General features: G+C 41.2%; 7 protein-coding genes and 1 non-coding gene across 20 annotated transcripts; 3 read left to right on the top strand and 5 right to left on the bottom strand.

Annotated features, from left to right (window-relative positions):
* The first annotated feature begins 565 nt into the window (after positions 1 to 565).
* On the top strand, positions 566 to 646 carry TRNAL-CAG. The gene has a single exon. It is a non-coding gene; the product is annotated as a tRNA-Leu (tRNA).
* Positions 647 to 2,553: 1,907 nt separating this feature from the next.
* On the top strand, positions 2,554 to 3,985 carry LOC104822464 (calmodulin-like protein 3). Its single transcript, XM_010553707.1, has one exon. The coding sequence runs from the start codon at positions 2,916 to 2,918 to the stop codon at positions 3,366 to 3,368; it is 453 nt and encodes a 150-aa protein (XP_010552009.1). The 5' UTR covers positions 2,554 to 2,915; the 3' UTR covers positions 3,369 to 3,985.
* LOC104822465 lies at positions 3,784 to 4,899 on the bottom strand. The gene is made up of 2 exons (XM_010553708.2): positions 4,739 to 4,899; positions 3,784 to 4,640 (listed from the first exon to the last, which is right to left on the bottom strand). The coding sequence occupies exons 1-2, from the start codon at positions 4,744 to 4,746 to the stop codon at positions 4,052 to 4,054; spliced, it is 597 nt and encodes a 198-aa protein (XP_010552010.1). The 5' UTR covers positions 4,747 to 4,899; the 3' UTR covers positions 3,784 to 4,051.
* Positions 4,900 to 5,744: 845 nt separating this feature from the next.
* Positions 5,745 to 11,021, bottom strand: LOC104822462 (glutamate receptor 1.2-like). 4 transcript variants are annotated; one of them, XM_010553698.2, is made up of 7 exons: positions 10,974 to 11,021; positions 10,474 to 10,551; positions 9,742 to 10,127; positions 7,668 to 8,899; positions 7,050 to 7,356; positions 6,451 to 6,824; positions 5,745 to 6,312 (listed from the first exon to the last, which is right to left on the bottom strand). In XM_010553698.2, exons 2-7 carry the CDS (start codon positions 10,506 to 10,508, stop codon positions 5,971 to 5,973), a joined length of 2,676 nt encoding a protein of 891 aa, XP_010552000.1. In that variant the 5' UTR covers positions 10,509 to 10,551; positions 10,974 to 11,021; the 3' UTR covers positions 5,745 to 5,970. The 4 variants fall into 4 exon arrangements, with proteins under 4 accessions (XP_010552000.1, XP_010552003.1, XP_010551999.1 ...); XM_010553701.2 differs by having other exon boundaries at positions 9,742 to 9,995; XM_010553697.1 differs by having other exon boundaries at positions 9,742 to 10,130; positions 10,974 to 10,988.
* LOC104822463 (glutamate receptor 1.2-like) lies at positions 10,311 to 15,085 on the bottom strand. Of its 5 annotated transcripts, none has more exons than XM_010553703.2 (6): positions 14,577 to 15,084; positions 12,673 to 13,949; positions 12,132 to 12,438; positions 11,458 to 11,831; positions 10,974 to 11,342; positions 10,311 to 10,551 (listed from the first exon to the last, which is right to left on the bottom strand). In XM_010553703.2, exons 1-5 carry the CDS (start codon positions 14,890 to 14,892, stop codon positions 10,977 to 10,979), a joined length of 2,640 nt encoding a protein of 879 aa, XP_010552005.1. In that variant the 5' UTR covers positions 14,893 to 15,084; the 3' UTR covers positions 10,311 to 10,551; positions 10,974 to 10,976. The 5 variants fall into 5 exon arrangements, with proteins under 5 accessions (XP_010552005.1, XP_010552004.1, XP_010552008.1 ...); XM_010553706.2 differs by lacking the exon at positions 10,311 to 10,551 and having other exon boundaries at positions 10,977 to 11,342; positions 14,577 to 14,833; positions 14,955 to 15,043; XM_010553702.2 differs by lacking the exon at positions 10,311 to 10,551 and having other exon boundaries at positions 10,636 to 11,342; positions 14,577 to 15,083.
* A 309-nt stretch (positions 15,086 to 15,394) lies between these two features.
* LOC104822460 (FRIGIDA-like protein 3) lies at positions 15,395 to 19,096 on the bottom strand. Of its 2 annotated transcripts, XM_010553695.2 has the most exons (5): positions 18,951 to 19,094; positions 18,209 to 18,258; positions 16,831 to 17,915; positions 16,446 to 16,618; positions 15,395 to 16,082 (listed from the first exon to the last, which is right to left on the bottom strand). In XM_010553695.2, exons 3-5 carry the CDS (start codon positions 17,903 to 17,905, stop codon positions 15,651 to 15,653), a joined length of 1,680 nt encoding a protein of 559 aa, XP_010551997.1. In that variant the 5' UTR covers positions 17,906 to 17,915; positions 18,209 to 18,258; positions 18,951 to 19,094; the 3' UTR covers positions 15,395 to 15,650. The 2 variants fall into 2 exon arrangements, with proteins under 2 accessions (XP_010551997.1, XP_010551998.1); XM_010553696.2 differs by lacking the exon at positions 18,209 to 18,258 and having other exon boundaries at positions 15,651 to 16,082; positions 18,951 to 19,096.
* Positions 19,097 to 20,547: 1,451 nt separating this feature from the next.
* Positions 20,548 to 22,874, top strand: LOC104822458 (acyl-coenzyme A thioesterase 9, mitochondrial). Of its 2 annotated transcripts, none has more exons than XM_010553693.2 (5): positions 20,548 to 21,274; positions 21,490 to 21,667; positions 21,769 to 22,235; positions 22,313 to 22,441; positions 22,609 to 22,874. In XM_010553693.2, the coding sequence occupies exons 1-5, from the start codon at positions 20,882 to 20,884 to the stop codon at positions 22,777 to 22,779; spliced, it is 1,338 nt and encodes a 445-aa protein (XP_010551995.1). In that variant the 5' UTR covers positions 20,548 to 20,881; the 3' UTR covers positions 22,780 to 22,874. The 2 variants fall into 2 exon arrangements, with proteins under 2 accessions (XP_010551995.1, XP_010551994.1); XM_010553692.1 differs by having other exon boundaries at positions 21,766 to 22,235.
* LOC104822459 lies at positions 22,820 to 25,799 on the bottom strand. 4 transcript variants are annotated; one of them, XR_773208.2, is made up of 6 exons: positions 25,516 to 25,799; positions 24,786 to 25,206; positions 23,578 to 24,689; positions 23,419 to 23,494; positions 23,042 to 23,174; positions 22,820 to 22,911 (listed from the first exon to the last, which is right to left on the bottom strand). XR_773208.2 is itself a non-coding variant. In XM_010553694.2 (5 exons), exons 2-4 carry the CDS (start codon positions 25,123 to 25,125, stop codon positions 23,420 to 23,422), a joined length of 1,527 nt encoding a protein of 508 aa, XP_010551996.1. In that variant the 5' UTR covers positions 25,126 to 25,206; positions 25,516 to 25,798; the 3' UTR covers positions 22,965 to 23,226; position 23,419. The 4 variants fall into 4 exon arrangements, 1 of the variants encoding a protein (XP_010551996.1); XR_773206.2 differs by having other exon boundaries at positions 23,042 to 23,226; positions 25,516 to 25,798; XR_773207.2 differs by having other exon boundaries at positions 23,042 to 23,226; positions 24,786 to 25,197; positions 25,516 to 25,798.
* Positions 25,800 to 25,844: the final 45 nt, after the last annotated feature.

Raw genomic sequence — 25,844 nt, 5'->3', positions numbered from 1 at the left:
CGATATTCCGACGGAGGGGTTATCCTATGCTTCTCTATTTGTCATCCTTCGGGTACTCCAACCAACTGTAAAGAGCCACGTGCACGAGTGGTAGGACCGAAATTTCATTCAAGTACAAGGGTATATTTTAAAGGGTATGGTGATCCGCGCCTGCAGCGTCGGACCCGGCGAGAGGGCAGGCGCGTGATTACGCTTTCTGCGGGATTGTTCCAATAAAGTCCTTTTTCCGAAAATAACAAAAAGCGTCCCGGAGAAGATATTATTATTAAAAAAAACCTTCATCTCTTATTTTTTTAAAACTTGTGTGTAAACAATTTGCAGGGGAGTGTAAATTAAAAGCGTTTCTTGATACAAATAAGTGGAGCTGACTATTTCATTTAGTCTTGGAACTGAACATGTTCTAAAATATGTTAGTGTACGAGGGAAACAAATATGACACAATTCCTAAAAATTCTATCAAAAACTTAATTATATTTTTAAAAAACAGTTTTATTTTTTTTCAATTTCACTATTTTTTAAAATTAACAATTTTAGATCTTATAAAAAATTAACGTTGATACAACATGTCAAGATGGCCGAGTTGGTCTAAGGCGCCAGTTTCAGGTACTGGTCCGAAAGGGCATGGGTTCGAATCCCATTCTTGACATTATTTATTTCTTTTTTTTGAAAATTCCAATTATACCCCTCCGGCGGATCAGCCGCTCCGCCACCGTGCCTCGCCGTCGGGAGCCAAATTCACCAACCCGTTGACCACAGCCTCGCTCCCCTCTCCCATGGCCGCATTCTCCACACAACTGGTGTCCCTGACTCCCTGTAATTCCCACAAAATGAGAAAAGCTATGGTTAGAATCCAACCTGTGCAACATCATCGTTGTGTTGATTGCCAATACATCCTCTTTGGTGTTGTACAGTGAGGAGGTGCAAACAAGAATCATACACGAACAAATAAATAAAAGAGAATCATGCACGAAATTATAGAACGGACAACATCAGGTCCCTACAAGGTTTTGAAAAAAAGCCCCTTTTGTTGGGCTGAGAAGATAGAGGAGCCCATATACCCATTTTTCATGGCCTTTAAACAATGCAAACCCTAACCCTAATCGTCACTGTCCTCAACCTATAAATTCCCTCTTCCTCTCCCTTCTCCCCTGCAAGTCGCGTTCTTCTTCATCCTTCTCTGTCATGTCTGCATCTCGTGTGGATCTTTCCTCGTATTTCCCCCCCCTTCAGTTCCTCTGTTTTGGATTTGAATGTTCGTGTTAGATCTGGTGAAACAAAGCAAGTCACAGCTTCTTGGTTAGATCTTGTGATCTAGTCAATCCAAATATCACGAAACTTGCGACATCAAAGCACAAGATCCAGTATCACTCGCCTGAATCTGACCTTCTGATTTTTCAGGCCCTTTTTTCTACTGGAAAATTCTTTTGTTTTTTTTTAATCTAAAATATAAGCCAGATCTGAATCTCATGTTTTTTCCTTTGTCGGCGATGATGATCGATGGCAAACGCACTCTGTCCCAAAACCCTAAATTCGATGTTTTGTGGCAATTTCTTCGTTTGCTAAATCAAACCCAGAATCTAATTTTGGGGGTTTCAACTTACTCGCCCTTGGGATCATTTTTGTTTCCGTGATCTCTTCGCAGGGCACATGGTTGGCGTACATTTCTTCCATCGCTTTATTCTGTTTTTTTTTCAAGTATAAGATCAATTTGTGAGAAACTGAATATTTAACCCTAATTCAGCCCTATTACAAGTTCTTGTGACCCAACTGCTTATAGATGATGCCTGATTCGTTCAGTCTCGATCAAAGTGGTGCTTATCTTGTCAAACCCTAGTTGTAGTTCATGTGAAATGACACAAACCAAAAAAGACTTAAATTTAGTTATAAAATGATTTTTTTATATTGAATTTTGTTATAAAAATTAAGCTATTAATTCTCGGTTGTGAATATGTCATATTCATTAGAGTTATGACCATAAAAATTCAAAATATTGTTTTTCTGGATGCAGAATAGATATATATTTTAAAAAGACTAACTAGTGAGGATTGTTTTTATTTTAAACTTAAAATCAAATGTTCTTTTGGTAAAGAAACAGTATTTGTTTTTTCGGTTTTTCCCAATTTTACTTGTTTGAATTGGAATTTTATATATACATAATAAATGTATATATGTTTATATTTTATTTCACGTTAAAGATGTTGAAGAGGTGGTAATAGGGGTGGTCATTTCGGTTATTAACCGAACCGAACCGAATAAGACATAACCGTATTCGAACCGAACCCGACATTTAAATCGAACGGTTATGATTTCCTTAAACCCGAAAAACCGAAATCGAAACCGAAACCGAACCGAACCGAATAAAAAATAACCGAAAAAACCGAGAGAATAACCGACAATTTCTTTGGAAAATTAAACTTTTTACCAAAACCGAACCGAACCCGAACCGAAAAATAACCGAACTGAACCGAACCGAAATTTATATAAAAACCGAATGGTTATAGTTTTTCTATAACCGAAATAACCGAACCCGAATATAATCGAATTGAACCCGAATCGAAACCCGAATTGGCCATCCTAGGTGGTAACTTATTCATAACGCAAGAGGTTCTGACGTTAAAATCTGGTTTCTTATCCAACTGCGACAAACAAACTATTGTTCAACAGACAAGTAATAATCTAAACTTTTGGTTTGTTTTATAACTGGCAGTAAAAAAAAAAAGCCTATTATTTCAGACCAGTTCAACAGAAGCTGTTGAAGAACAACAACGTATGAACTCCAAAATGGCTGCCACGAACTCTTTCTCAGAACCAGTCGTTCATCCCTTCTCTTACATATATTCCCCACACCAAGATTCTTCTCCACTCATTTTCCCATCCTGTTTTTCTTCATCTGTTTCATCTCGATCCCCTTTGGAATGGATCAAGCCGAGCTCCGACGGATCTTCCAGTTGTTCGATAGGAACGGGGATGGAAAGATCTCGAAGAAGGAGCTCAGTGATTCGTTGCAGAACCTCGGAATCTACATCTCGGATGAAGATCTGGTGCAAATGATCGAGAAGATCGACCTGAACGGCGATGGGTACGTGGACATTGACGAGTTTGGGGGGTTGTACCAGTCGATAATGGAGGAGAGAGACGAGGAGGAGGACATGAGGGAGGCGTTCAAAGTGTTTGATCAGAACGGTGATGGGTTCATAACGGTTGAAGAGCTGAGATCGGTGTTAGCTTCCTTGGGGCTCAAGCAAGGAAGAACCCTGGAGGATTGCAAGAGGATGATAAGCAAGGTCGACGTTGACGGAGATGGCATGGTGGATTTCAACGAGTTCAAACAGATGATGAAAGGCGGTGGATTCGCCGCCTTAGGCTAAAAGCCGACAGACAAGGAACCAAAAACAGATAGAGGTTTTCGAGTGTCTTCCTAGGATGTTTCTTGATGTGATCAGTTAGGGCATCTGCATGTGTGATATATTCATTATATTCGTAGCATTCGATTTTGGTTTGCCTTTTAAATGATTGTTTTTTTTTACAGAAGATTACAGAAATATAATCCGATAGCTTACAAGAAATATCAGATTAAAAAAGCTTTCATCTGTGTTGTTACTTTGGCTTCTTTTCGAAGATCTCATCTTCTTTGTTACCAAACCAGAGACTTCTGAATCATAGATAGAGAGACGAGGTTCAGATTCTTCTTCAATGGCGATACCAGAATGGGAAAGAAATGAATCAAGATTCAGATTCTTCTTCAATGGCGGATATAAGAATGAAAAATACCCATCCTCGACATGAAGAAGAAGGTCCTCTTTGACAGACAAATCATCAGCAATCTCTGTTCTTACAAAACATTAAGGAATTTTAGAGAACAACAAACGAAGTGGTAATTTACCTCAATAACTTCAGACAAGAACACAGATATCAAACTTCATTGTTCATGAGACTGATAGCTCACAAATTACGGCCCCACCTGGGTCATGAAATAACCCACAAATCCTATCACCAAAAGCTGTCAAATTTGATGACGCTCTTTATATTTACACCGATACCGATCGTTGTTTCACCGAGAGAAAGCGTAGATGGCGGTGGAAATGTAGATCAACAGAGCGGAAGAGACGAGAATCACGAGCGCCGTCACGGCGTGAGCCGCGGATTTGCTGCCACATGACAGCATACCCAACCGGATCTGGATCACATCGATCATCGACAGCATCAGGAACAGACAGCCCATGACGGATCCGACAGCTGATCCAATCATCCCCAATCTCAAAACCCTAATGTTGATGTGAGCCCTGAAGGCCTCGTCCACGTCCTTGCTGTTGAGCAGGTTCAGGGCGAGCTTCAGGCCCTGAGCGACCAGAGACGAGAACAGGAAGAAGCTGAAGGAGACGACCTCGAATACCAGAAGCTTCTTCGCCACGTCAGCACCGGCGTCGCAGGCGGAGCGATCCTCGAGGCTGCGTTGTCCAGGCGTCGCCAGGGACAGACCCACGAAGACGGCGATGGTGAAGAGCGAGTTCACGTTCACGAGGCCGTCCAGGGCGCTGACGTGGACGCTCGTCGTGCCGCCGCCGCCGCCGGAGTAGGATTGTGACGTCACTCTTCCGGCGGATCCGGTGGTTGTTAAGTACCCGTCCTTTGGCTCAGATCTGCAGGAAGAAAAACAAAATAGGACACGCGAGGAAAATGCCATCAAAAGGAGATTCATTGGAGAGAGAGAGAGAGAGAGAGAGAGGATGAAGCTCACTCTTCCATGGATGAATCTGATGTTTCCTCGGAGAGAGAGAGAGAGGGGTTTATGTGGGATGCTTCTTTCTCTGGTCGGGTGATGACGTGGCGATTACCACAAGTTAGACAGGACAGGGAAGTGACTAATGTCTTAAAAGAGAGAGGCGTGGGAGTCAATTGACCAAAATACCCTCTCTCTTTTACGCCTTGCGTTGGGAGGAGGAGGAGATCCATTATCCACGCCTTGCTTTCCTTTTTAAATAAAAATTACCGAAATCAACATATAGATAATGATATCAAAATATTATAAAAATATGTATCCTCCTATATGGTAAGATTTGAATTCAATTATTTAGTTTTAAAGGATCCATGCCTTCCCTTTTAAATAATCATCGAAATTTAATAATTGTATGATACAGAGAATAATCTGATGTTTGAGGTCTATGTATCCGATAATTGTTCTGCAATTATTTGGATCAATATTTTATGGTTTAAAAAAAAGCGAGGGTGATCGTAACGGTTTGGCAAAACGATGAAAGTGATACGCAAAGACATTACACGTTCATTGCACAATCTTGCGTGTGTCGGTGTGTATATATATATATACACCACACACACCAAAACGGCAAAATTGAAAAGAAATATATATACACACATTCTTAATGTGCTAAAGTTTTGAACAAAGTTTTTTTTTAACTCTTTGACGGTAAATCAACCGCCATTATATGAGACCACCATATTTTCGGTCTCATGGATATTTATGGGAGGGTTTGTGTGAATACAAACTTGATGAAAATAAATAATTTAATCGGTCAGATTTGTCAAAGAAATCTTTTAAATAAAATAAAAAAACTAACCCCATGTCTTATAATGACTAATGGGTTGGATTAAATTAAGTTTGACATCACTAATCACAGTCAAATCAAATACTTATTAAATGTATACCCTAATTTCAGTTTATCAAATACCCATTGGTCATCCTAACAAGACTCTTGTCTTCTGTCAAATGGTCAAAGATAAAAGCGTTTGGGACAGTTGAAGTTAACTGCAGTAATAAAACATCATTGTCGTTCTCTGTACAACAATAACAATGGCTAAAACCAAAAGATACAATACAAAAAAAAATATATACCAAAATTTTGGTGGTGAATGGCCAAAAAAACGTCAAGCATCTTTCTCTAAGATTTGATTCCTACTGTCTGCTGCAGCTTTCTGTGTGAGGTTTGTCAGGTGAAACATCTAAATGTGAATCTATTGTCGAGCCATCTGAACTGCATTCTCTGCTTTTCTACCGAGGATTGTTCCCAAGAACACGAGAACTGGTCGTAACCATTGGTTCAGGAGAAACTGCAAATTCTCTTGAAGCCAGAGAATGAGAAGAATGGCGAGAGCCAGAGAGAAAGAGACTCCGGTTATCATAAACAGACCTCGGAATCTGTAAAGGGTCAGAGGATTGGATGCGTCATCCTCGGTTGTGTAGGGTAGTTCTGTCCTGAACCATCTTTTCTCGATGTCGTTCATCCTTTCGCTCGCCCTAAGGTTTGCGATTTCCCGTGACACGTTATGAACCAACTCAGAACCTTTCTGAAACATCTGCAATTACCAAATTGAGAGTATCTGTCAGCGAGAATTGGGAAACAGCTCAATGCTTATAACCAGTGAGGTCCTAACCATCGGTTATATCGTTTATTTCCGGCTAGAGAAATAGAAGATGAAGGGACGAATACATACAAAGCCGAAGCCATTGGTGGTGGTTTGAGTTTTAACCATGAGGAACTCTGTAGGGTTTTCACCGAGGAGGACTTTTAGGTATGGCATCTCATCGACGACATACGAGACGCTTCTGTTCGACAAAGCCCGAGCATAATCATCGGATGTATTAAGACCCTTGTACCTTGAAGCTCGGAAGGTAGAACTGTCAAGAACCAACTTAGCGATGAGCGAGCCATAAAGGTGGCCTACATAGTTTTGATTAGTCTTGAATCGTATTTGTTGGATTGTCATCATCGATGTCAGAGTTGCAGTGTAACTTGACGTCAGTATCAGCACCGCAAACACCCAAATTATAACGACGAATCTCGACAAATTATGCTTCAGGCTCTCCCCTGTAAAAAAAAAGGTAAGCAGAAAAAGGCAGAATGCTTAAACTGACTAGTAATATGGTGCAGTTTCTTTCATGTCAAACTATAACGACGAATCTATCAAAAAACAGATAAACTATCTGATCTTCCTGTGTTCAGATTTCAGCAATGTTTAAGAGTCCGACATTCAGGAATGGCGGGAATCAAATGTAGAATATGCGACATTTACAATGGAAACATATGACTTACTGTGAGCGAAAACGAGGGTAGAAAACCCGAACCAGAGCATCATTCCAGTCTGTTGAGATAATGAGCCTTGGAAGTCGGTATTGACGGGCCGTTCTATCAACCAAACTATAATACCCGTCAAGACGAAGAAAGCTGCACTTGTTAGCCAAAGGCCTGGGGTAAGAGGCTTAAAGAAAACCCACATGCTTCTGTCCTTTGGCGCCACAATTCCAAGACCAAAGTCAGTGAATGGCATAGTGAAATCAACATAAAAAGATCGGTTGGCAGTGATTGTGATATCCCCGACCGCCGCATCATATCTGTCTTTCTGCAGAGTAGGGAATGCATCAGAAAATTACTGGGCCAAGATCAAACTGTAACAAAATTAGATGAGATTAGTAATCTCAAGGGCTACTTTTTTCACACTTGTAAAGATACAACAACAGCAGCAACATCTCATTAATGCCAAGTTTATTTGGGGTCGACCTTATGAATTCTTCTTTTCCACTCATTTTGATTTTGGGTTAAATATTCCGAGATTTGTAACAACTTCAAATACACACTTGTAGAGATACAGATGATTAAGCCTTGAATACAATATACAACAGACATTCAAGTTTCATCTATGGAGGCGCATACCTGAGTATAGATGGCAAACGCAAGATTGTTGTAATTACTGCCATTACGCCAAGGTATGTACTCCAGTTCATAGTTGAAAGGGCTGATGGCAGTTTCAAAAACTTCTATACAGAACCCCTTTGCAGACGTGACCCCAGTTAACGGATCAGTATTCACCTCCATCAATCTTGGGAACCTGTTGCTCGATGTAACAAGAACCCTAAGCTTTTTTCTCCGTCTATCCCCCAGACCACGACCTTTCGGGGTTATAGAAGTTCCTCCGGGCCAGATGATGGTCTCAAGCTCATTGGTAGAAGACAAATGTCTTCTATTGCTGAAACCATGAGAAGTCCAGAATCCGAGCCTTCTCTCACCCGTTCCTATGATATTTACGATTTCGTACTTTTCTGAGGAAAGCTTTTTATTGACGAACTGGACATCACCACTCAAGCCTTTAAACTTACTCTGTGTAATTGCCCCAAGAAGAGCCGATACATTTGAACCTGGCAGCCTTGAAATCTCCGCTGCTCGTGCTAGATTACAAGCAACATCGTGCCCCCATATACCAGAGATGCTCAAACCATTTATTTCTGGTCCAACTTCCTCCATGGGCAATGATCTTCTCCATCTCAAAGTAAAATTGTAAAGCTCTTTCGACATTGGAATATAAGACCTGAAACCAACCACCCCTTCCATGGTTTCCTTTACAAAATGGTCGGTATAATGCAAATGATTCATGGTTCTTGCGGTGAGGATCCAGGCATACCCTTCTCCCATCATGCCTAAGTTTCCTGCACATGGGAAGAGCTGAGACGAAAGATGCTGAGACATGTGCGTGACAAAAATTTTCATTCCTGCGGCCTTTAACTTCTGGAGTTGTTCCATGATATTGTCTTCTCCAGAGGAGACAGAGATAGCACTCTTATGCACAATGCGGATGTCATTCTCTTGGAAATGTTCCACCAACAGTTGCATGCTCTCTCTCCAGTCATCGTCGTCCTCCTCATAGACAAGGACAACACTTGTCCAGTCAAGACGACGGATGAAAGCGGAAATGCCTTTGGCCTCAGATATGGGATCATGCGAGGCTTGAACAAAGTGACTATACTTCTTCAAGGATAACGAGCTCGGAACATGAACAGAAACCACAGGAACTTTAGCTTTCTCACCAAGCTCTCCCAAAAGCTTTGCTTCGAGCAACGATTGCCCACCAATGATTGCGTCCACTTGTTCATTTTGCAGGAGATCTACAGCTGTTTCATACAGAGACAGATAGTTGGATAATGAGCATCCAAAGCATCGCCTCACACTCACATTCACGTATCCAGCAATTAAATCAGAAACGGACAGGAGATGCAGATCAGTATTTTTGGGAAACTGAGTTCAACAGTATAAGAAACTGCTACAAAAACAAAGCAAACAAAAGATGCTATCCAAATTTCACACAACTCTCCCGTTTTCTGGCACTTACTCTTTCTCGGCAAGAGAGGTCTTATCCAACTATATTTTGGGGATCTATAAGAAGAGAAACTCATTCAGATAAACCACCATTTCCGTCGGAGATATCAGAGCAAAAAAAATCAAGAATACAGACCTGTGCTTTCTTTCTCAGGTTCCCTTTGGCGAGTATTTTGGTTATTTTCTGTCTCTACAGTTAACAAAAACAAGAACCTTAAAATCTGGCTCGACATGCTCTGCTCAAGTTTTATTGTTCTTTTTATGTCATAATCTCACATTTTTCTGAAACTAACGTTTTTACTGAAAATATTTTTGTGTGCACACCAGACACCCAAAGGGGCAACAACCTAAGCCTTATGGGACAACCAACTTGCAGGTCTGAAATTTCATCATATTGACAACTTTGATACGTTTATGTTCATTTACATCTATCTCTCTCTAGCGCTTCAGGAGTTTGAGGAGCTCGGTTTTCCAAGAAGAAGAAAATCGAAAAAACCTCATCCAATCATTAATAAAAGAAAGCTCAAGACAACAAAGGAAACCATCCACACAACAAAGGAAACCATCCACACATTCCAAAGAAGACAAGAAACAAAGAAGGATCATATAAATAACACAGGCGTTGACAGTGACATACCAGCAGCAAGAGCTAGGAGAGGCTCCCCATGGGAGTTTCTGACCAACACAGAGGCTCTTGTTTTGTATCCTATGTTAACTTTGTAGAAATCTGAGAGCGCCATTTCAATGGAGCTTCTGACAATCTTTCCCTCCACGGAATCCATGTCCAACACCAACCCGACTCTAACTTCTTCGAACCAGGAAGTCCCATTTACGTCGTTGTTCTGATGAGCTTCACCGGGTATGGAAATTCCAGACAGAGGAGCCACTGAGCTGAAGATGAAAAGAATAAGACTAAGAAGAGATGACTGCAGAATTTGGTTATGAATCTTATGTTTCTCCATAAAGAAAAGGTGTAGCTCTCGAGTTACACAAATGATGATATCATCACCAACCAACCCTTGCCTGCTGTGGACATATAAATAAAGATTAGATAAAATACAGTGTTAAAATTCCATGGACCATCTTGATTCCTATGAACAAGATGGTTCCGGGTCAACATTAAGAATGACAAAGACTGAAGAAGATAAAAAAGAAAATGTTAATATTTCTAAAAAGAGAAATTGCTGAGAAGGTTGTCATGATTGGTTGACATTTAAGCAATTGTAGTTCTGGATACATCAAAATGTGTTGACGAGAACTTTTCAAAGTTTACTTAGTGCAATGCCTTTGAATGGTCAAAGATATAAATCCGAAAGAAAAGAAAACCGAAGTCATTGTACAAAAGTAAACTGTCTTATATATAAGCAACCTTGTAGAAGAGAACATGGAATTTACTCGGTCCATTGAACTGCTGCTGTTTTGAATAGGTCAGCTTCCTGCTTGGCTCCTGCAATTATCAGGCTTGGCAATCACATTTCAATATAATTACTCAATGTTGCGCACAGACAGCAGCTCATTATAAGTTATAACCTATGCAAAGTTGATACTTTCATTGATATGTAGTGTAGTAATTCAGACAAAATCTCATACACACAGTTAGGATGGTTGTATAAATGATAACAGATCTCAGGGAATAAATCTAAACCCTTTCAGTACAATGGTCGGGTCTTCTGTCTTTAGCAGAGAGACTTCATATCAGAATAACAGCCGGTGGACCATGCTCCAGCTATTTACACAATCAGGTCAGGTATACTATACATTGTACACAGAGGGAGCATTATGCTAAGAGCTTATCAATGACAGACGAGATGCTTGTTTGCACGATTCAATTGGTATGTACGAATAAAAGCCACCAAAGAGTGGGGATACCGTCTAGACTGCATTCCCGTTCTCCCAGCTGGGCATATCTGCAGTGGTGGGAGATCCAGGATGAACGGCTCGTGAAAATAACCTCCTGAAGGTACCAAGTTGATGGTTGGCATATTTTTGTAAGACTAGTCGTCTCTTCTGGAGCCAGGAAGCTAGAAGCAAGGTGAGGGCAAAACCGAAAGAAACTCCAGTGATCATAAACAATCCACGGAACTTGTAAAGGGTCAGAGGGTCAGATGTATCCTCTGCTGTGTAGGCCGGTTGTCTCTGGAACCACCATTTCTCCATGGTTTCCAGCCTCCCCGTTCTCCTCAGCTTCGCAATTTCTTGGGACACGTTTTGAACCAAAGGAGAACCTTTCTGGAACATCTGAAGTCAACATTGAATATCTGAGAGTAAGTAAGAGAACACTCTGCTCAACACAGACTTCAAAATTTGTCAGAACAAGCTAAAGGCTGAACATGTTGAGGATAGGTATACTTACAAAGCCGAAGCCGTTGGTGATGGTTTCTCTTTTAATCATGTACAAGTCAGTGGGATATTCCCCAAGGATGACCTTGAGGTATGGGAGCTCATCAATGATAAATGAGACAGTTCCATTCTGCAAAGCGTTCCCATAATCGTCGGATGCAGTGAACTGTCTGTATCTTGGACCTCGGAAGGTAGAATTGCTCAGAACCACATTTACAATAAGTGAGCCAGAAAAAAATCCGACGTAGTTCTGGCTTGACCTAAACCGCATCTGTTGGACCGTCATCATTGACGTCAAGGTTGCAGCATAGTTTGAAACCAATATAAGCACTGCAAAGACCCAAACTAGAACCACAAATCTTGACAAGTTCTTTTGCAGCCTCTCCCCTGCGAAAGCATATTCAGCAGAAAAGGTTGGAATTCGTATACAGGCAAGCAATAAGGCACATTCTCTTTCAACTCATCCCTAATATTTCTCAGCTACATGCCAAGACGAGTACAACCTTCATTAAAAACTGTCCCAATCACAACGAATCTTTGTGAATTGATGAGAAACAACTGCTTTTATATCTAAAGCACTTTTTCAAAGTTCCCATGCCCCAATATCAAATGGAGGTGTTTTAACAATCAACAAGATGGTAGATTTATGTATATTATCAGAGGTTATAATGTAAATGCAGTACTTACTGTGAGCATACACAAGGGTAGAGAATCCGAACCACAGCACAGTTCCAATCTGCTGGAACCATGGACCCTGGAACTCTTCATTATCAGGCCGTTCTATCAACCAAACTATACTGCCGGTCAGGACGAAGAAAACTGCAGTCGTTAGCCACAGACATGGGGTAAGAGGCCTAAAGAAAACCCACATGCTTTTGTCCTTCACTGCCACGACTCCAAGACCCATCTCGGTGAAAGGCATTGTAAAATCAACGTATGCAGATCTGTTATCAGTAATCGTGATGTCCCCAACAGCAGCATCATACTTGTCTTTCTGCGGAAGAAATTCAACAAACGGTTATCAGATTAAAGTCACCAAGGACATTCCATCCAAGGTAAAGCAATCTTCACAACAAACATTATTTTGATTTCCCTGTATTGTAATAGCCTTAGCATAGCTAGAAAACACCATTTTTTCAGGAACGATTGAACAGGAATACAGGCCATGAAAATGAGTAAATTATAATATATTTCACAACAAGCTCTTGGTTATTTTGTATGCATATACCTGGCTATAGACTGTATAAGCAAGATTGTTGTAATTACTTCCATTACGCCAAGGTATGTACTCCACTTCATAATTTAACGGGGCAATGGCATTCTCGAAAACTTCTATACAGAATCCCTTGGCCTTCGTAACCCCTGTTAACGGATCAGTATTCACCTCCACCAGTTTTGGGAACTTGTTGCTCGAGGTAACGAGAACCCTGAGCATTTTTTTACCTCTATCTTCCAGAGAACGGCCTTTCGGAGCTTTAGAAGACCCCCCGGGCCAGATGATGGTCTCCAGCTCATTGGTAGAAGACAAAAGTCTTCTATTGCTGAAATTGCTGGAAGACCAGTATCCCACTCTTCTCTCACCCGTTCCTAAGATATTCACGATTTCAAACTTTTCCGAGGAAAGCTTTTTATCGATGAATCGGATGTCACCACTGAAACCCTTGAGATCACTCTGTGTAATTGCCTCAAGAAGAGCCGATGCATTTAAAGATGCTCTAGTTTCAGCAACATTAGAACCATGATCGTGGGCTGTTGCATTTGACAGCCTTGACATCTCTGCTGCTCGAGCTAGGCTCCAAGCAATATCATGCGCCCATATGCCAGAGATGCTCAAACCTTTTACTTCTTCCCCAACATCGTCAATGGGCAATGACCTTCTCCACCTCAAAGTAAAATTGTAGAGATCTTTTGACATTGGAATATAAGACCTGAAACCGATGACCCCGTCCATCGTCTCCTTCACAAAAAGATCCTTGTAATGGAAATGATTCATGCTTTTTGCAGTGAGGATCCAGGCATAGCCTTCTCCCATCATTCCTAAACTCGCTGCACATGGGAAGAGATTAGAGGCGAGATGTTCAGACATGTGCACGACAAAAACACTCGTTCTTGATTCATTGAACTTTTGCAGCTCCTCCGTGATATAATCTTCTCCAGACGAGACTGAAAAAGCGCTCCTATGCACAATGTGGACGCCATTCTCTTGGAAGTGATGCACCAAAAGTTGCATGCTTTCTCTCCAGTCATCGTCGTCCTCGTAGATGAGGACAACACTTGTCCAGTCAAGACGACGGATGAGAGAGGTAATGCCCTTTGCCTCCGACGTGGGATCATACGTAGCTTGAATAAAGTGACTGTATTTCTTCAAGGATAACGAGCTAGGAACATGAACCGAAACCACAGGAACTTTAGTTTTCTCCCCAAGCTCTGCCAAAAGCTTTGCTTCGAACAACGATTGCCCACCAATGATTGCTTTCACTTCTGAATTTTGCAGGAGATCCACAGCTGTTTCAGGCCCAGATGCACAATCAGATCAGGGCATACATATAAAAAAAACACAAAAATTAGCTACAAGAACAAGACAAAAATCCAAAATTTCACCTAACTCCTCCAAATTCTAGGTGTCCCTAGCCCTACCTCTGCGGGCGATCAATCTCATCCGAAAAATTGTAGGAAAACTATACAGAGAAACGCACTCAACGCAGGTATTTGTACAGTAATCGGAAGAAAAAGCGAGAATTACAAGTACTTCTGCAGATACCGGAACTCAAAGACAGAAATTACAACAGATCTATACTTTCATTTCTCAGGTTAGGGTTTTGATTTGGCTCCCAATTTGTATAATTTGAAACTCTACCGATCTCTTCAGATTTCTCTTCGCCTCTTAATTGGCTTCTTTTTCTTGTTCTACCTTGACTACCCCACATTTTTCTGAAACTAACGTTTTTACCCCCCAAAGTTGTAGAAGTTACAGAGCCCCCCTCCATGGCTTAGTAAACTAATGTGCACTATTTTTTCTTGTTCTTCCTTTATTTAGATTTCTTTGTGTTCATACTTTCTCTTTCTGTTCGTCAATACCCGAATTCAACAACGAAGAACATCTTCACGTTCCGACAGAAAAAAAAAACTTACCAGAAGCAAGAGCTTGGAGAGCCTCTCCACGGGAGTCTCTGACTAAAACAGAGACTCTTGTTCTGTAGACATTGTTTATGCTGTAGAAGTCTGAAAGCGCCATGGAGACAGAGCTTTTGACAATCTTCCCCTCCATGGAAGCCATATCAAGAACCAATCCGACCCGGACCTCTTCATACCTCGAACTCGCGTATACGTCGCCGTTTTGACGATCTTCACTCTCTTCGGGGGTTTCGTACAGAGAAGAAGCCAGTGAGCTGAAGATGAGAAGAAGAAAAAGAGTGTGAAGAACCCTACCCTTCTTGATCTTCTCCATAAAGGTGAAGTTTACATGCAAAAGGCGAGAACTTTCCTACTCGTCAAACCAAAGATCATTACCTCACGCTTTCTGGGTGGAATATAAATGGAGATAGAGATGATGGAATTGATAAACTGTTTTTGTGGGTTACTTGGATTCCGGAGGGAGGAATTGGTCAACGGTCAGACAGCAACACCGGAAGAAGAACGTGATGCTTTGTTTTTTTAATGAAGGAAATGCAAAGAGATGGGCTGTCTTTAAAAAAAAAAAAGAATATCTTCAGCACAACAATTTTGACTGGTCATGGAGACAAGTCTGGAATTAGACGTCGATGGAGTCATTGAGCTGAACAGTTGACATGTTAGAAAAGCTTTGAGAAGACGAACACAAATAGGTCAACTGGACTGGTTTGTGGAACTGGTCAGTTTCTCCGCTCTCGTTCAGGTCACACTACCAAGCAGAAGCTCATGACGTGCTACACACGGAAACTATCTCAATTGATTTTACCCGGGAGAGTACATATATAAATATATGTGTATAACAAAGGGTGGGAACAAAGTATCAACTTATACAACATTCATGATATAATTAACAGTAGGAACTTGTTTCTTAGTTTTTTTTGGCGGGAGTTGGTCCTGCAAATACTAGAAATCACCCGTACACAGCAACATCAAAGGAAGTAAAAGACTAGAGAGGTTAAAAAAGCTGCCACAAAGTTAACCATAGGAGTCACAGTCACAGTCACAGTCACCTTCTCTTCTCTGCCAGTGGTCTGATTAGTGGAAGTAAGGAGGAGGAGGAGCAGCCTGGTACTGGTAGCAGTTCCCGTAGAAGTTCCAGTGTGCGTGCGTGGGAGGGAAAGTGTATGTCGGAGGGGGAGGAGCTGGGCTTGCCAAGAACGGGCCGTTGAGGAAAGGTCTGTTCTCATACACATACTGTGGATACCGGTCAGGGACTCTGTTGTATCCTGCCTTGTTGCTGTCAGTGCCAGTGTTAGTGACCCGGGGTTGAGCAGCTTGGTTTGCACGTGGTCGTTTTGGCTGGGGTTTAGTGGGTTCGGTCGCTCTTTTCTTGTCTGCTTTCGCTTTCTCAAGCTGGAGAACCCGTTTGTGAAGTGGGTCAACTGGGTATTGCTCCTCCAGGTTATGCTCTTCTATGCACTTGATGACTGCTTTGAGGGCAGTTAGCTCTCGCTCGTTGAACTCATCCTGCATGGTGCACAAAATGCCAAGGCTTATACAGACAAGTTAACCAAATTCAAAACGCAGGCAGATCAAACCAGATCAAACAGAGCCAGCATTGGATGGATATAGTACACGGGTGCATCGATATGCTGATGCAAGTCAAGTGTTACAGATAGTACACTTTTCTAGTCGTGTCTTGCTACGTGCAACAGTTGAATGGTATAATATTGTTCAGACAATGATGTGCTCACTGCTGTTCAAACATATCAAAACCAAATCGTCAGCTAATCCATTCATGGAAGGTATTTTTCTATGCAGGGATAATTCATATAGTCAGCTCTAAATTTCTATCAAGAGTGATGCATGCGGACCAAACAGTTAACTTGCCTGAACAATGATTGATGCATTGCCAGGTTTGCCTTGTGAAGAAGTTCGCTTTGCTTCAGTCAAGTAGGATTTCAGTAAAGCCAGAGGCGGAAACTGTTCTGTGAGCTCGAAGGCAAAAGCCAAATTAACCGCATCAATCTGCCTTCCACTGTTCATAAGAACTTCAATCACACCTGGAACGAAAATTAATGCCAGACATCAAAGATTCAGACCCACGGTGAAGGACGTGCAAACACAAAGAAAGTTTAACATAGACATGTTCTATGTTATGTTTGATCCTTCATTTCATATCCTGTCGAGTTAGTGAAAAAATACCTAATCCCTGTCTCAAAAAGTCGCAACGTAGAAGATAACCAACAACAGCCTTAAGAATAGAGTAACAAACCGGGCATTTTCTCAGATAATCCAAGAGAGCGGCACAGCTCAGCAGCCTGACGGCGTCGAGAAACCATGGGAACCAGCTTGTAGAGTTCTTCCTCTTTAAATTCAGAAGCAATGTCGAAAGCGGCCAGCAGTTGCAGGAAAGCATGAGCCTCCAATGAATTCCCATTGCTAGCATCGATGTCCAGAGTCTCGAGCATCGGCTTCCATCCTTCAGCAATAATCTTTGCTCTCTGCTTAACATCTTCAGAGAGTACAGCAGCAAGAGAAGTTGGGTCGAGACCAGATAACAAAATGCTAAGGCACTCCATCAACATGATACAGGTCCTGCGTATACCCAAGAGGTTAGGGTCTTTCTTCCCATCAGCATTTTGGGCCTCCACCGGGTAAAACCCTTCAAAAGAGTTCAATACCAAACTGGCTGGGTTAGCTGCTGCCTTGAGAGCAAATGGAATCTCCTCCTTAAGAGCCGCAAGGTTCTTACGGTTGTCTGAAACAAATTTATGGAGCCCCGTGGAATCCATGTCTTCACACAGTTTCAGTAATTGGGGGTAAGCCTTCACCTCAAAATTTTCCATCTCAGGTGAGCTCTGAACATCTTCCACAGTACCATCTGGATAATCGTCAGTAATGCCGTCATGGGCAAAGCCATCGGGTGAATCCTCCACAGCATTTTCAGCCCTAATTTCACCGAGAGTGGTGACACTAACAGGCTCAGCAGACGGCACATTCTTGTACTTGTCCAAAGCACTGGTTATGGCAAGAACAGCAGCATCTCTCTTCTTCTGAAGCCTCTCAAGTGAAGCCTTCTCCTTGGCTTCCACAGCTGCCTTCTTTTTCTCCAGCAATTCTTGGGCTTTCCTTGTTTTGGTTTCATACTCTCTCTCCTGGTCTTCCAGCTCATGAAACCGTCTCTTCAAGGACCTCTCCAGCCCATGAAAATGTTCCTCAAGTTCCTTCCATTTCAAATTAAGTGTTATGGCACGCTGACTTTCAAGTTCAGCAAAGGCCTTCTGAAGCTGCTGAATCTTGGACGAGGTGGAGTCCATAAGCAAAGCAACTGATTGGGCTTCCTCCATCGCTGAATATCTAAAGAGGGAAGCAAAATGAAACTAAGAAAGAAAGTCTTGACCACAACGACGCTATCAAAATATAACAGGTGATATAATTCATACAAAAAAGTAAGGAAAACAACCAACCCAAGAAAATCATACAGATAAAAAAACATAAATAACTACCATCAAATAAAATTCTCATATTAGTAGCTCAATAACTCCTAAGACAAATCACACATACATAATCACATACACACTTACACTGTCATGTTGAAGAACCCAAAAACATAAAGATACTGAATTACAGGAAATCAGACAAGAACATACCAATCTGGATGAGTCGAATCTCCAAGCTGTGACTTGAAACCTCAAAATTCCTGAACATTAAACATCTAAGAAATAAATGTCTGAGATCATGCAAAAGTAAAGGAATAGCATAGACTATCCAAGATCTAAAAGTCCAATGACATCTTCACTGGTTGAACATCAACCAAATCAGCTTTATGAACAACGCTACAAGCTATATTGAACGAATATGCTGGAAAAGAGCTAAATCCAAATGAAAAACAACAACACGAGCAGGGGAAGAAAAACAAACAAAGAAGAATCCGGGAACCCTAGAAGCACAACTGGTTCTTGATCAATACAAAACTGAAATCACCTCCACGAGCAAAATTATTCTTCTTAATGCCAAACATCCGGAGAAATGAGCTAATTTCCAGATACAAAATATGTACACACAAAATCATCTTCGACAACCAAACTAACGCATGATAATCCACGAGTTTCTAAGAAAAATAAGCTAAAATTCGGAAAATATCAACAAGAACCCAGCCAAATAAAACTGTAGATTGACAAAATGAGAGAGCAAACTAGCGGATTCTGATGACATCTCCACTCAATCAATAGCAGCCAACAATCTTCGAGAACGAAATTCAACTCTGCGCAAGAAAACCCAGCTAATAATCCAAGGAAATCAGCAAACCCTAGCTACAGCCATCATTGAACAAGCACAAAAACTGCAACAAACAAACACAGAGAAAAAGCCACAGAAACAGAAAAACTTTACCCGGAAAACGATCAGACAAAGAAACTGCTCGAAGAAGAGATCAAAATCCTCCAGGAGCACCGGAAGATCACCGATCCATCTCCAGAGGAAGAGAGAAAAATCCCTAAAGGGAAGAGAGTGAAGAAGAAAAGAGGAAAGTTGAAGCGAGGCGAAAGCAAAGTGTTATATAACAGACTTTTTTTTTTCTTCTTAATCTACTTTTTTCTTGGAGCACACCACCCAAATTTGCTATCTCCAGGCCCAGTGATATCTAGCTTGGGGCTCTCCACCAACCGGTTGGGCAATATGATGGAGTGGCGATAGCGAAACACAGAGTGCCCTTACAAGTGTTGCCACGTGAGTTTGTCTGAAGCTGCCGGGAACCTAGGCTTCCTTGAATTCTACTCTTTTTCCCCGTAGAGGTAGCCAGTAGGTGTTCATTTTCTTAATTGAAAATTAAAATTCTTTAACAACTTATATTTAATAAATGGATAATTTTAGCCTAACATTTTATTGGATAAATAAAGTTTATCAAATATAAATATTCTGAATAAATTCTAAAAAAGCAAGCAGGTAACGGTAATAAAATGACTATATTTTGGTAAGATACACACTATAATGAGAATAGATATGGATCTTGACATTAAAAAATTACAGTACGCGAAATCGTGGCAGAATTATTTACAAAATTAATTAATTCAAATAATTTAGTGGGTTGCTACAAATTTTTGTTTTGGCGGCTGAAGAAAATTGTTTTTTCCCATTTATTTAATCATCTTAACTTGATAATTAATTAATAAAAAAAAGAACGGGAGAAGGACAAATAACTTTTGGGCTGACGGCTACACTGTCTTTTGAGTTTATAGGCCCAAAACGTGGCCCAATTAATAACGCCGTCCATGTAGTTTTAGACCGAATCCAAAAACCGATTTAAACCGAATCGTTGGTTTGTATTCGGTATAATTTTATGCCGATTTGAACTAAACCGAATCCAAGTCAAACCAATCAAACTCGTAATAAACCGAAAAAAAAAACATTTGATTCGATTCAAAGAGAAACTGTGTTTCCCGTCATGAACCAAACTGAATATGAGTGGGAACGAACTCAATTTATCCACTCTTAATCATTAGCATATTAAGGTTTTAGAATTAAAAAAATAATTAAATTGAATGTTAGAGTTGAAAATAAGTAGATTTAAGCGATTATTAAGAGATTAATTTGAATTTTGAATACTATTTATTTTATTTGCCGTAATTTAAACGTACAAAATGCAGATTGCTGAGTATTTTGAACGATGGAAGGATACATGCCCAATTTCTGTCTTTATTAGACAAGAAATTCCCTGAGAATTTAATATATAGTTTTTGTATTGGGTTTTTGGTTTTCATACTTTTTATAAAACATGAGAATCCAAAAAATGGATTTATAGTTTTTATATGATTTTTTCAATAAAATGAGTTTTTGAGTTAAAAAAACAAATATACAAAATCTTGACTAGATTTTATTTTGGTTTTTTCTTCTAAAATCTGGAAAAACTCTTGCCATTCAATGCCTTATTGCTAAGATTCAGAATCATCCACCGATATATATATATATATATATATTGCTTCAACATCGTTTGAAACCAAACAAAAAACAGGATTGGTAATAAAATCTCATAAAAAAATAGAAGTTGAATGTGTGGCAATCTTTAGACCTCTAGAACACGTAATCTAATTGCAAACGGTTCCGACACTGACCCCAACATTTATGGAAGAATCAACCACCTGTTTTTAATTTCAAGTCCCTTCCTTCTTTCAATGCTTCACCTTCCTCGTTCATCTTCCATCTCTTTTTTGCCCTTTTTCCCTCTCTCTTGAGATTCAGATTTCTTGATTCCACAACCCAAAACGAGAGCTTTGTTTGGAATTCAACCCGATTCTTATCAACCCATTTCGCTAATTCTCAGCTCAATGGACTTGAACTCGTGTTCTTCTCCGACAACCATCCCCGTCGTCTCCACCTTTGCCTCGCCGTTCGACGATGGTCCGGCGAATCCATCCGCCGTCAACGGGTCGACCCGGAAACCGTTGAGCTTGTGGCCGGGGATGTACCATTCGCCGGTGACAGCCGCCCTCTGGGAGGCTCGGGCCAAGATCTTCGAGAGATTGCTCGACCCACCTAAAGACGCGCCTCCTCAAAGCGAACTGCTCACGAAGACGCCATCGCAGAGCAGAACTAGTATTCTCTACAATTTCTCCACGGATTACATTCTGCGTGAACAGTACAGGGATCCCTGGAACGAGGTCCGTATCGGGAAATTGCTCGAAGACCTTGATGCTTTAGCTGGTACCATCTCCGTTAAGGTATACGACGCTTGCTTCTGCGACTAGAAGGGTCGCATTTGAATGATTTTGCGTCAAGGGTATTGCTCAGAATCGAAACTTTCTGAATTGGGCAGTGTGTTTGGTCGGACACGTTTTACTTCTAATGACATGATTCTGAATCTGGGTCTGTCCGGGAATATAGTTCACAATCTGACACAATGACTGGTTGCTAATAAATCTAAACTGTGATTCAGCACTGTTCTGATGATGATAGCACAACAAGGCCACTGTTGCTGGTGACGGCTTCTGTTGATAAGATCGTTGTTAAGAAGCCCATAAGTGTAGACATTGATCTGAAGATAGTTGGTTCTGTGATATGGGTTGGCCGATCATCTATCGAGATTCAGCTTGAAGTCATACAATCCAAACCAGGCATGTAAAGACTTAAGACTTGTTTCTGTTTGCAGATTAATCTCTGTAGAGTGTAGACAGACACTCAAAGACTTGTTTCTGTTTTGTTTTTTCGTCAGAAGGTCTTGATGGTTCGGATTCGGTTGCTCTGACAGCCAACTTCATATTCGTGGCTCGTGACTCTAAGACTGGTAAGGCTGCACCCGTGAATCGGCTCTCCCCAGAAACCAAACACGAGAAGCTTCTGTTCGAGGACGCTGAAGCTAGAAACAATCTGAGGAAAAGGAAGAGAGGAGGAGACAAAAGGGAGTTTGACCAGATGAAGTACAAGAGGATCGAGTCTCTGTTGTCTGAAGGAAGGATCTTCTGCGACATGCCAGCCCTTGCAGACAGAAACAGCATTCTTCTGAAAGACACCCGTCTCGAGAATTCTCTTATATGCCAACCACAACAGAGGAACATCCATGGCAGGATCTTCGGAGGGTTTTTGATGCACAGAGCATTTGAGTTGGCCTTTTCAACAGCTTATGCCTTTGCCGGATTGGTTCCATGCTTTCTAGAAGTCGATCACGTCGATTTCCTACGACCAGTAAGTATCCAGATTCATGTTGACTCTCTTCTTGTCTACATTCTCCTCTTGAATACTTAGTTCGGATTCATGGGCAGGTGGATGTCGGGGACTTCTTACGCTTCAAATCATGTGTGCTGTACGCACAACTCGACCAGCCAGATCATCCAGTCATCAACATTGAGGTCGTTGCTCATGTTACAAGACCTGAGATCCGATCCAGTGAGGTAAAATCTCAAATTTTGCAAATGGGTTTTCTCCACATCTGCTCCCTTTCTGGCTTTGATTCAGATTTTGCAGTGATTCTCTAGAAAGCACAAATCTTTATGCAAGTCCATTCCTTCCGGTATGCTGCTCAAACTCAGACATGTAATATGTGCAAAATGTGATCCAGGTTTCAAATACATTCTACTTCAAGTTCACTGTTCGTCCAGAGGCAAAGGTCACAAACAATGGGTTTAAGCTTAGAACTGTAGTTCCCGCAACAGAGGAGGAGGCTCGCCATATTCTTGAGCGCATTGATTTGGAAGCATTGGACATCACCAACAAGCAACACGTTGTGTGATGTTCTGAAAAAGCTATTTATAGAAAGACTTCGAAATCTTCTGTTCTGAACAGAATCTCAGTTCATATTTAATACAAAACTTCTCTGACCTGAAAGACTCATGAGCGTTTCTATATTATCTCCTCGGTCGACCTGCCACCACACAAAAACCGACTTGTTCAATCTCACTGGAAGTAAAACACAGAGAACACAAACTGTTCGAACAAGAAACGATCAGCTTCGACAATTCGACAGGTTGCCGCTTTCTTGTTTGAGAATATACCTTCTGCTTCTGCTTAATGAAACCTTCCCCGTGTTTGCTATCGTGCCTGACTTTGGCACCATCAGGGAAGCTAGATGACCATTTCCAGGTTTCGGGATCGTAACGTAACATCAGTGCTCACATCTTTTGGTATCTACGTAAATTGTATCAGCTTGTCACAGATTTTAATGCTCGAGAACCTATTGCTGTTGGCACAAAATGGTATTGGTGTGATTTCTTTGTAACAAAGAACAAAGAGAGACCATAATCGCAGCTAGTTTTTTTTATGGGTTTAAACTTTTAATTTCAACCAAAATAATGTAGTCTAGTTAGATTTTAGTTTCGGGTGAAAACCAGAAATTCAGACACTGCAACAGTTCAGGGTTCTGCATGGGTACCTCATTGCTGTCTGGCCGCAAGCCACTTGATCCATCTGCACAAACAATACCTTGATATGTATCCCGGCAAATCAACCTGAAAATACATCAGATAAATAAAAAAAGAAAAACCCGAGAATAAGGACAGAGACATCTAATATCAGAGAAAGGGAAACCCACGTTGGTCCATGTAGTAGAAAACTCATCTGTGGATAGCAACCAACTTCGACTTCTCTGATGCAAACCTAGAAGAAGCTCGTCATCACTGAGATCAAGATCATCGGTTCTTCTCTTCTTCTTTCTCCTTTTGCTTTTCTCCTTCTTGTGCCTCGTTTTAGCACCACGGCTTTTATCATCCGAGTCAGACTCGGTTTCTCCCGAGAATCCATTAGGACTAACCATTGAGTGGTCACTGGATCTACGGAACTCAATGCCGTTCTCCCTAAACAAAGATTCCCAAGAATCTGGAGTCTGACATTCATCTGATAATCTGAAGTGAACAATCCAAGAAAGTAGCCCGAGTAACTTAATGGCCTCGATGCTTTTCATCTCTGAAAACTCTTTCAGAGCTAGAGAAAAACTACCGGTATTGTCCAAGACCCGACAAATATCTGTCACGATTTCTTTCATCCTGTCTTGGTCATCGTTAATGTTCTCATCCCGCACAAGCCGTAGAAGCTGTCTACCTTGATTGATCACACAATTCAACAGAAGCACCTCGTCAATAGATTCCCTACCGCCATATTCGGCGAGAACAACACGAACCCAGAAGGAAGAATCATCAAAATCCAACGGTTCCAGTGTAGGGTCGACATATTCCTGAAGCAACTCGAGGAAGTGACATAGGCCGCCTTCTTCAAGAGTGATGAGGAGATGCTGTGTTAAAGAGGAGAATGATTCCTCCATAAGAAAATCATCCACAGCATGCCAAACATCTTCCACATCTTCTTCGTACATAAAACGGACAAAAAGATCCAGAAAAAAATCGGTATCGAGGAATAAGATCTGACCATCTCTGAGTGTCTCGGCAAACTCATTGGAAGACCAGAATTCAGGAACGTTATCGAGGAAATTTTCAACGGTTTTTTGGACATTCAGGTCGAGAAGGTAATGAGGCTTTGTGGCAACCACCGCAGGTGATTGCCCGTGTTTTCCACGCCATTCAAGCTCTTCCCAACAAATATCACGATTCGTAAACGCAAACTGAGCCAATCCTTTGGCACCTCTTTTGTGATCAGAACCACCGTCGGTAGCAAAATCAGAAAACCATCGTAGAATTCGCTTTGGATTCCCTACATATTTCAGAATTCAACATGAAAACTCAAATTCCATGGTAATCATGTTAGATTTTCAAAAACAGAAGCATGACAGGATTAAACTGGACTTGCCTTGGAAGAATTTCTCGAGTATGTGACTTCTCTTGGCTAACACAGCCCCGAGTTTCCGTGGCTTCTTCTCGATTATCATCTGAAGGAGTCGAGATACTAACTGCATTTTTCTTGGCTTTGATCTCAATAAGCTCATGAAAATCTTGCGCTGCTGTTTCCGAGCCATAGAAGCACCTGATAAGGTACTACAAAGCCATAATCTAGCTTCTGATCTGCCTCCATGAGCCACCAATGATCGGATTAGAGAACCCAATTCGTTCAAAAGAGGCGTTACCCTATCAATGACACCACTTTTGTGAGCTTTATCCCATTTGGGTTCAGACAAGAACAATCTCACCATCTTGTTTGCTACAGCTACACAGAAATCACCTCCAGAACCCGACAACAAACCGACTGCAAGTGCGCACTCTGCCTGGAATTTCTAGAGAAGAAACAATTAGAACAGAACATAAACTGTGACTTAAAGGGTTCAAGGTACTGAAAATAGATCATCTGAAACTTCAAGATCATTGCAAAACGATGTAAAGATATAAAACACACAGAAAAAGAACAAGAAGCGGTGAAGAACAAACATCAACAGAGACAAAAAAAAAATCAGAACTTTATGCAGAAACAAGATTGCAGAAACAAAACCCTAAATATTTCAACCAGACTAAGACCGAATTAGATATGGGTATAGAGAAAAATAGGAGATTTCAACATAGAGAACGGAAGTATAGACTCCAGATACCTTTTAGCTAAATATATAAATGTATAACGGCTCCAGATACGAAAATCTATCTCAGAAGTAAATTCCTAGGGTTCCTGAAGAAGATGAACAAACACCAATCAAGTCTTCGTCGTCCCGAAATCCGATTTACCGGCCCCGGCGAGAACAATGAAGAGAGAAACTTAGGATTTCGGTTTTTATCAGACGGTGACGGAGTAGGAATTGTGACGCTCAATCGCGGCCGGTTAAAAAGGTTCCCGGTTACGTCCAGCGTTTCACCGGTCCGACCGGATTAGATCGAACGGTTCGGTTAGTATTGAGTTGGAATTGGTGCTGAGTGCACATCCATG

The sequence above is a fragment of the Tarenaya hassleriana genome, unplaced genomic scaffold (genome assembly GCF_000463585.1).
Source record: "Tarenaya hassleriana unplaced genomic scaffold, ASM46358v1 Cleome36, whole genome shotgun sequence".
Lineage (NCBI taxonomy): Eukaryota > Viridiplantae > Streptophyta > Magnoliopsida > Brassicales > Cleomaceae > Tarenaya > Tarenaya hassleriana.
Note: the sequence above shows the minus strand (reverse complement) of the source record. Positions and strands in the feature narration are given on the sequence as shown.